Source organism: Montipora capricornis, chromosome 6 (genome assembly GCF_036669925.1).
Source record: "Montipora capricornis isolate CH-2021 chromosome 6, ASM3666992v2, whole genome shotgun sequence".
Lineage (NCBI taxonomy): Eukaryota > Metazoa > Cnidaria > Anthozoa > Scleractinia > Acroporidae > Montipora > Montipora capricornis.
Genome location: NC_090888.1, coordinates 58,830,441 through 58,840,440, shown reverse-complemented (window position 1 = coordinate 58,840,440; position 10,000 = coordinate 58,830,441). Strand labels below are relative to the sequence as shown.

Genomic DNA, 10,000 nt, shown 5'->3' with positions numbered 1-10,000 from the left:
GCAGGCCAGTGATATGTCAAAACAGAACTGCAGGGATTTTTAGTCATAGAAATTATATGAAAATAAAAAATTTGTTTTGTCTTAAGCATTATTGCAACCAAAACCAACCCATCTCAGAAGCTGTTTCAGCAATTTCTCAATCTAAAAAAAAAGAAAAATTTGGGCCCTGGAAAAATTTTGTTCTGTTTTGATGTCACAGTTCTGCTATCCCCAGTCTCTTTACTAGCACGGTTTTGTGTAAAAATTCCAATTTTTAAAAGGCTGAAAGGCATAAAATAAAAATTGGAATGGATTTTTTTTGGGTTGCCTTTATCTCACAAAAACATGACATTTCACTTGTCTGAGTAAATTAAGTAAAATTTTGAACAAGTTACAAGTTATTATTACTTTCAGGTTTTTTGCCCAGCAAAGAATATAGAGTAATAGTTTGCTCAAGTGAAAAAAGCTATAGAGATTTTAATGTACTCTGACTGATTGGGATTACAGAAAATTGTGTAGTAAGATGCTAACCTCATAAGGATTTAGATTAAAATATGTGGATCCTGGTCTTGTTAGTCTCTCTATTTGCTGTGGGCCAGTCAATACTGAATCTCTTTTTTCAATTTCTTTGACCTTGGGATGGACAAGAGGAAAATAAGGCAATGAGATAAGGATTTGGTTATAATATTGCAAAAACCTCTTTGTTACACAAATAAGACAGCTGCCAATAAATATTAATATGCCACTGAGGAGAACAAGCTTCTTTGCATGACAAAGGACATACATTAAATAATAAAAAAATTATCAAGTCTTTGTGTGACTGGCTAAAAAATGCAACAATCTTGCCTCAGTTTTGAATTGGGATGGCATTGAAAAAATCGGCTCTTAAATCAAATCATTTTTATAGAGTATCTGTGAAAATAATGCTGTAGATTGTACTTGGACCATGGGAAAGGCTGATCAAAAACAATGCTAACATTTTCAGATGACAATAGTCTTGTGGAATGTACCTGATGATCACATGAATACAGCTGATCGCCATTGTTCAATACAGGAATTTAAGTGATGATCACAATAGCCGAATGTTTCTTGTTTACAAATCAACCTAAAAATAAATGTGACGTAACCTTCCAACTAAGGAGCCGATTGGATGGTACACACTTTTCAAACACAACAAAGCATTTTCAATTTTTTTTTGTCAGGATGTGGTTATCACTGTGTTTAACTAACTTCGTAAGTAACTATCTGCATTGCAATCTCCATGAGAGGCAAACTCTATTATTGGTATAAATATACAGTTGTGCCGGACGCGTGATCGAGACATCATCATGATAGGAATGTTTATAAAGCGAGTCCTGAAGACTCAGCAAAACCGAAATCGGCCTTCTCAATTTGCACTCCGTGACATCCTCACCATATTCATGTTGTACTTGTCACAATTCGTATATTCGTGCAAAGCAGAAAAAAAAACTGATTCGGTTTTCAAACTGTAAAAAGGCCAAAGCTGATCACGTTCATTGTCGTTAATTTGGGGCTACAGGAAGGATTTGTATAAAATAAAACTCACAGTTTTATCACCAAGGAAGAAAGCTTTGAATGTAAAGTATTATGGTGTGCATTTCTTCTTACCTCGGTCATAAAACGTGAAAATAAATCGTCAACTTCATCGTTTGCAGAGCTCGAAGTGGTCGCCATCTTGAATTTGGAATGAATACCGCTAATCGAACGCGGGCTCAAATATACTTTTGTTTCGAAGACAGCAGTGGCGAGTCTCTTCCCAGTCTCTTGCCGAGCCACATTGGTTGCACATGTCGAAGTTCACAAGACCTGTTCGGGCGTAAAAGAACGTATAGCAGCGCTTATTGCTTTTTTATGTGTTTTCTTTTTACGTTCTACTAACCCATAACAGCAACAATGTCTTGTTCTGTCGCTTCTTCTGAATACCTTAACGAACTACTCAGCGACAAAACCACAGTGTCGAAAATGCCCAAGATATTTCTTCACGCTGAACGGTTGCTGGATCAAGGTAAACCCTGTTTGTAGCTGCGAGTTAACTTCAAATTTAATATAATATTAACGGCAGTTTATCATAAATAATCGGTAAATGAACGTAAATAATCTCAAACAGATTGAAAAGTAACGTTTCGAGGTAATATCTAATTGTTTCACCAAGGTCATTTCGTTCTAATGCGAGTAAACTAAAAATTTCACAGAAAAAAAAAACCCGGAACGACAACCGCGTCGGAGCAAACGTGGACCAACGAAGCTTCTAATTGTTTGCCCCGCGTCAGGACATTGTATCCACTGTTTACCGAACAGGGATTGTTTTAGTTTAGCCTCAGTGAAACACCAGGGAGTACAAGAAACCATCTTCAGGTTGGTTGGACCTTATAGCATATTGATCAATAATAGTAATTTCATGTTTTTACAAAAAGAGCATTTGCGCTAAATGAATGTAGCGCTCGTGTTCACCCTCTTTGTTATCCGCTACAAATTTCACTGTGGGACATCTAACTCAAAGCATGTCTATATTGGTGGGTGGAAAAGAAACTGAAAACTTATTCCAATTGCTGGGTCATGTCCAGTCTAAGTGAGTGGTCTTCATTTATTTTCTGTTTCATTAACCCCGCATTTATTTTAAGGATCACGATTTTCTTCCCACTCCGCGGGTAATTGGAATATTTGATCTTCTTTTCAAGAGAGGTTATGCATGACAAAATTGCGCTTTGATTGCTTTTCCCAGTTGTTACTGTTCTCAGTTGTAATTGTACGTAGCCCTTTTGTTACTGCTATTAGCCCACAAGACAGGAACAACCCTTCTGCCAAAAAAATCTACCTTTACTCCCATTACACTTCGCTTACAGCTCATTCTTCCAAACATAGTTTTGAATTTAATTTTCGCTGCTTTTCGATCGTTGCCCCGACGTTGTGTTTTTATTCGCTATTGTAAACAAAACAAGAGCATTTGTTTTCGTTAAAGGCCTTTTTTTGAGTAGTTTTGCGAATGAAACGCTGGACGGCTCGTGAAAACGTGTCCTTACCTGAGGGGAATCACAATGCTTGTAATTTTATCCACTTTGAATTCGGTTTTTTGTGGGCTCAGGGTCAAATAATTGAAAAATTGATGCGATCGATCGACCGCGAAACTATTCAGCCATGCACATCCATATAGAGCAAGGAAATTTGAAAGAAGTACTACGCGATCTTTTCCTGCTGTAAAAAGTGGTAGGACAATTATGTGGAAGCGATCATTACAAATTGGTTCAAAGTGGAATTCACATTGATTCCATGGAATGTGGGTTGTTTGTAATGTAAAGAGCATGTTAATCCCGAGGATTGAAGCAAGATTCTTTTTTTATAAGTGTTTTTATTCGGATTGCTGAAACGAATTATAGCCAAACAGTGCATCTTGAAAACCCAAATACGCAACCAGGAGAAAATTGTGTTGCTTTCCGCAATTTAATAAAGACGTGGGAAATTATTATTTAAGCGTTTTGTTGCTTATGGCGTTTTTTGGTTTACTCTGAAATCACGATCAGGATACAATTTGGACATTGATATAAATCTTTTAATTCTCACCTGACACCCTTTTACGGGAAATCAGTTTTCTACAACCTGGTCTTATCACGTTGGAAATCGTACCAAATGTCAGCTTTCATGCATGCTCGTTTACTTTATACCCACAGACATTTCCAAAGATTAGAGTCAAACATTTTTTTTTTATCTTGATCAGTTTCGTCCTTCTGATTTTTGCCCAAGATCTCAAGTTTGTTTTCTTAAAATGAAGAATTAACAGATTCTATCAAAACTAATTTTGCTCCACAACTTTCTCTTTTCTTGATGCTGTTTTCGATCCAGACAGAACTTTGTCTGATCGTTACTATCTTTTATTTCTTTAGCATTTAAATTATCAGTCCACATTACCCAAACGAAACATAAGTTTTAATTTTGTTGAATTGTAAATACAATTTTGTTCTGCATCTTTGGAGGATATATTCTTTTGTTTGTGAATAGCAATTACATTTCCGGCACCATATTGTCATTTGTCAGTCTATTTTTGAATTTTGCCCATGGTCTGCTTTTTTTATGAAAGTAAGTTCCTCTGAGATTGACTCGTTATTGTGAAAGTGACATATTTTCATAATATGGAAACATCAAGATTGTTTAAATTTCAAGCCACTCTCAGTGGTCTTTCTTTTCACCTGAATAATGGCAGTCAATCTTTTGAGTTGCTTGGTAACAACATTTTCCTAAATGTTTGACAACCATTGAAATGTTACGTCAGCATCACATGATCTTTCAAAGGTCTTTTGAATAGTAAAAAATAAAAGGGCGCATACAGGTACACTGTATTTGTTATTTCTTGACCAGTCAAGGAAAATGAAGTTTTATTGTTTGACGTGTGATAAAAAGCTTGCAAATTTATTGCCGGTAGCATAAATCAAAATAATTTTGTTGATTGCAAAACATTATTATTTCAAATATTGATTAAAATTCACAATAGTTAATGTAACGCATAAGTCAAAAATCATCAACATCATTTAGTTTAGACCCAAACTATATTATTTTTTCTCACAATAATTCTTTATTTACATGTGTATTTTTTGTTGACATAAGTTGGAGAATTCTCTGTTTGTGCCTGAACATTAATCCTTTTGGAAGGTGTTTCGTCATTTATGTGATGATCTATTTTCCAAACAAATAAATCATAAAAATCATTGCCTGTTTGCAAATTGCTTGATAAATCAAAGATTTGACTTAATTGGATAAAATGGCCTTTAAACTAAGGCAGCTACAAGGTAGTTTTTTTTTTATAGACGTGGTTTACAAGATCACAAGGAGAGGGAAGGATTATTGCTTGTTAAGGTGGATAGTTGTCTTCTTATGGGGGTTGTAGGGGCAGGTCAATGGATGGTCCACATGTTTGGCTGAACCTCCTGATCTGAAAATTAAAAAGATCATAAAGTCAGGGTTTCTGACAATCATTTGTTTCTTAAAGCATAGTCATGGTTAGAGAAAGCTCAAAGGGTAGGTCTTGTTTGAAATGCAAAGATGTTTTTACAGATGTTGAACAACCTACAGTCATCCCTCATAATGCTGGAATTGGGTTTTTGAGTACTTAAATTTCAAAGGCGTCATAGAAGGCCTGCAGGTGCACCTTCAACAGTTATTTTTTTCTGAAATTCCCTTTGCCTAAACCCTGAATCTACTCCATGGTTTTTATTCAATTCCCCTGTATTGTCCATCCAAACATGGACTTCTAGACAGCAAAAATTCACCCTCTTTGATTATAAGTTCTTTTAATCTTTTTTTTGTGGAGGGTATACATATATGTTACCTCTTGAAATTATGTATTATTTATTTCATTCATGTACATGTATCAAACATAATTCATCATATTGTGTACAAAATTGCACTTGGATTGGCCTTGACCCACATGATTATGATATTGCACACCCTGTGATTGTCACAGTGGGTGCTGCATTGTTGTGGAAAGGATGAATGGATTTTAATGATATGTCTGACATCCAAAAAAAACATTTTTCAGCCATAGGTTAATGCATTTCTGTTGTTGTGATTGGCTCATTACATCTTGGTTGTTAATACACCATGAAGTAAGTGAAGGAAGTGAAAATATTGAAGTCTCCAAACATTCAAAATTTTTGCCATTTATGCTGGTTTGATGTGAAGTTATGGATCATTTCCAACTCGTCACTATGTGCCTTGCTGGTCATTTACCATGTCTGGGTTAATGCACGCCTCCTGGAAAGAGTGTAAATCAATATTATTATTATTATTATTATGAGTAGTAGTAGTAGTATTTTTAACATTTTCTTTCCTTTGAGTACTGTGAAAAGACAAACATGGTGTATTGTACACAAGAAATCATAGAGTTTAATTTAGTTAATTAAGACATGTTAGATGTCAGTCTTTTTTTTTCCCGTGCACCAAAATGCACAATAGAAAGCATGTGGCAGTGTTTTGATCGGGCAATGCGCAATATAGAAGGCAGGTAGCACTGTTTACATCGGTTAAAGCAAACCACATGGTCCAATGGGCCAAGCATAACGTCATCGAGAGCTTTTTGTTTTGGTGGACTGCATTGCTTGGTTTTACTGATGATTGATGTTTAATTGCTTTCCTCTTGGGGCACTCAAAACACATACAAAGGCACACACTTTTCTTGGTAGACCCACACAAAAAGATGTTGAGGGTGTGCTTCGAAACTGGTCGTTTTTGCGAACTGATTGAAACTCAAATGTACTGAAATGTAACTTAAATGGACACAACTATTGAAAGAGTTGATCTATTGATCAGTCTCCATAAGTGGAGACTGATCAGTTCTTTAGAAAATAATTGTGATGTAGTTTAAAAAGCTGTACAGTTGTTATCTGTGATTGTTAATAATAATAAAGACTCAATTCCAAAGACACAAGTATTGCAGCTTCCTGGGGTATGCTTTTCAATCCAAGTACGTGGTATGTTGCAGCTTTCCAAAAGCGTGGATGAACCGGTAAATGCAAAATGAGAGTTAAATTTGATACAGAAATCATGAATACCCAGGCTGTACGATTTATCAAAGAATGTTTTTAAAAGTCTAGTCCACTGCATGGCATATTGTAAATTCAACCTTGCAGCCTAGATAAACCCTGGTCCACGTCCCAATGATCCCAGAAAAACAATACATGCTCCTCACTGTCAAGTTGATGTTTTAGTGTTTGAATCAAGCTGGTAGTGAATGAGCTGCTGTGTCACTATGTGCCCTTAAGTATAATTATGAAGGGACATTTCTTACTTCCCCAATAGACTTGGTAAATAATTTATTATGAATGTAGGAAGTGAACTCTACACTGCTTTATTGAGAGACAAGCATTATTTTGATGTTAATAGAGTTAGCTGCACAAGTCAAAGCATACAACACAACTTTTCAGATTCAATATAGTCCAAGTTATACTGGTAATGTACATGGAAGTTGTACAATATATTTTGCTTCCTGTCTGTCTTTGATGAGTGCTTTCCAAAACTTGATTTGAGAGAATTATTTTTCTTTTATTTTGACAATTGGGTGCATTACTGTGAGTATTTATGTAACAACAAATGGTATATTTAAAATATTTGATTCTCATGCTATGGAATCATTTGGCAAGGCCATCCTTGAAACTTGTGTTCTTCTGGAAGTACAGACTTTGAATAAACAGGAGGCTACAGGTAGCCTGCACTTTGTTCGAAGGAATTTTAGCCAATTTCGCTTTAAAATTGACAGTATTTCTGGGATTTTTGTTGCACTGTCTTGGTCAATATTCAGTTCAATTCCAAAGTCCACATTCCACGACCCAACCATATTGTTAAGTGTGATCATAGAATAGTTGTTCTCATTTAAAATTGTTGTCAAAGACCTTGACTCCAATCAAAACCTGTAAACGGATGCTTTACTAGTTCAAAGGTGGTATACTTTTTCTTAATACATTGTACCAGGAGAAATTATCATGGCAAGATGTGTTACCAAGTCATATGATGACTGGATGTTGCATTGCGTTCAACAAGAACTCGTTTCCAGTCACGCACACAGTTTGTTGCGTAGTAGGCTGTGGTTTAGTGGTCATTGCCTCTGAATGAGGAGATACTGAGTTCAAATCCTACTTGGGCTACTTCTACGAGGCAAAAGAATCTTATGCATACATAAAAAAGTTATAATTTTAACAGAGTATTTTCGGAGTATCAAGATACTTCATTTGAACTACCAAAGGGCACACACGTGACTAAGTGACGTTGCGTGCACCACTGCACGAAAGATCAGTCATATTGGAAAGATGTTTTCACATCTCATCTTCGTTTCTCTTTCATTTTACAGTAGTTATTAGTCATGCGTGCCCCTCAACAGCATTTTTTATCTTCGATAGTAAAATTTTGGTGGACGTCAATCAACTGCCGCCAAGAGAACAGGACTATTGTCATGGAAACATTTGATTGACGTCCACCTAAATTTTACTTTCGAAATATGAAAAATGTCATTTAGGGGCGCGTGTGACTGATAACCACCTGTGACTGCTAAAGATGCTTCGATGAGTCATCTCAGAGAATTCTCTACCACATCTTGAATCTTAAACTGTTTGATTAGCGTTTTCTTTCTCAAGCACTGAGCAAAAATACCCATAGATCAAAGAAAAACAATGTACTTAGCCATTTTGGAATAAATACACTATTTTCACCTTGTTTCCATGGTCCAGTGGTCATTGTCACCGCCTATAATGAAGATAACCCGTGTTCGGGTATTGACTATATAATTATACACATTCAAACATCATGAGAAAGTCTGTTGTAACAAGGACAGACTTCTCTCTTTTCTTTTCTTTTCTTTTCTTTAGCGCTAAATTAAGCATACATGTATACCACTGTATTTTTTTAGGCCCAAGTTGAGGCTAATTATAGCCTCTTGTTCATTTACAAGTCATTATTCTTAACCCATTGACACCTTAAACGACACCTCAAACCATAGGCAGCCCAAGCTTGCGTCACTACAGACAGCCGTTGAGAATTTAAACGCGTTATAAGACTTTGTATGGGAAATAAAATACAGTTAATTATGAAGCCTAAAAAATGCTCAATTTAACGTTCAATCAATAAAATGAATCAAAATGACTCACCTCTGGGGTATTCTTGTGCCTTTTGGAGCTTATTTTACAGTTTCGGGAAGTCCGTGTTTTCAATGTTTTAAGGCTAAGTCAAGGCTGCACACTAAGATTTCGACCGTTGTCAGCTCAGAGGCGGTTTGCGACTCGAAAATCCATCCCAGCCGCGATTTTCACGCAAAACTAAAGCCACATCATTCACGAACCCCTGTGATGTTTCTTCGTCAAAAATCCCCACGCACTTGGCTGGAAATGAGCATTTTCTGCTTCAGATTCCACGAAAGCTGATGAATTTAACAGCAACTGATCACCGGCCAGGACACGGAGCTTGGGTCCGAGGTCAAATTACCTCCACCCGATGAGGGTACAGTCATTTCATGTACAATACTTACCCCATCCTCACAGCGGCTTCTTGAACACCATGGTTACGAGTGACTCTGTGGGGATGGGGTAAGTGTTGTACATGAAATGACTGTACCCTCGTCAGGTGGAGTTAATTTGACCTCGGACCCAAGCTCCGTGTCCTGGCCGGTGATCAGTTGTTGTTAAATTCATCAGCTATCATTGAATCTGAAGCAGAAAATGCTCATTTCCAGCCAAGCGCGTGGGGATTTTTGACGAAGAAACATTCACGGGGGTTCGCGAATGATGTGGCTTTAGTTTTGCGTCAAAAAATCGCGGCTGGGATGGATTTTCGAGTCGCAAACCGCCTCTGAGCTGACAAAGGTCGAAATCTTAGTGTGCAGCCTTGACTTCGTCTTAGAACATTGAAAACGTGGACTTCCCGAAACTGTAAAGTAAAATAAGCTCCAAAAGGCACAAGAATACCCCAGAGGTGAGTCATTTTGATTCATTTTATTGATTGAACGTTAAATTGAGCATTTTTTAGGCTTCATAATCAACTGTATTTTATTTCCCATACAAAGTCTTATAACGTGTTTAAATTCTCAACAGCTGTCTGTAGTGACGCGAGCTTGGGCTGCCTATGCTCAAACGCTCTTGTATATCCCCAGTTGATGAGTAAAATTGTCTGGTGTTAGACAGAGTAAAATACACAATGTACGTGAAGTCTCACTCTCAAAGGTCAATGGGTTAAGGCTTTATTGAAACCAGATTAATAGTGAAGTCATATTGTTTAAAATGTGAACTATTATGACTACTGTAGTTTACTTCAGATAATAAAATTTTAATTTGATGGGTTACTGTGGGTGTTTAGACAAGTGTCCACATAGACTTTTGACTCTTTGGCTCAAAAGTTATTTACCACTGAAGAGTAATTTTATCTGAATCAGTGGTTATACACCCTTTTAATAAGTCTAATATATGCCGTTTTCCGCTAATGACGTCAAACTCATGCATTTAAAATTTATTCAGAAATGTACAAAGGCTTC

At 36.6% G+C, this 10,000-nt stretch overlaps 2 protein-coding genes across 7 annotated transcripts in view; one reads left to right on the top strand and one right to left on the bottom strand.

Moving 5' to 3' along the window:
- LOC138052671 (dnaJ homolog subfamily C member 8-like) overlaps positions 1-1,730 on the bottom strand; it is a 13,441-nt gene extending 11,711 nt beyond the window's left edge. The window contains exons 1-2 of the mRNA XM_068899219.1: positions 1,609-1,730; positions 511-612 (exon numbers count right to left, since the gene is read on the bottom strand). Of these exons, the coding sequence (XP_068755320.1) occupies positions 511-612; positions 1,609-1,674 (168 nt within the window). The 5' untranslated portion in view covers positions 1,675-1,730. The remainder of the gene's footprint in view (positions 1-510; positions 613-1,608) is intronic.
- A 34-nt stretch (positions 1,731-1,764) lies between these two features.
- The window catches only part of LOC138052670 (KH domain-containing RNA-binding protein QKI-like), a 27,366-nt gene continuing 19,130 nt past the window's right edge, over positions 1,765-10,000 (top strand). For 4 of the 6 annotated variants that reach the window (XM_068899216.1, XM_068899214.1, XM_068899215.1 and 1 more), the window contains exon 1: positions 1,765-2,005. In XM_068899216.1, the coding sequence (XP_068755317.1) occupies positions 1,894-2,005 (112 nt within the window). In that variant the 5' untranslated portion in view covers positions 1,765-1,893. Of the gene's footprint in view, positions 2,006-2,192; positions 2,356-10,000 lie in introns of all 6 variants that reach the window. The other 2 variants (XM_068899218.1, XM_068899217.1) reach the window with 1 other exon arrangement.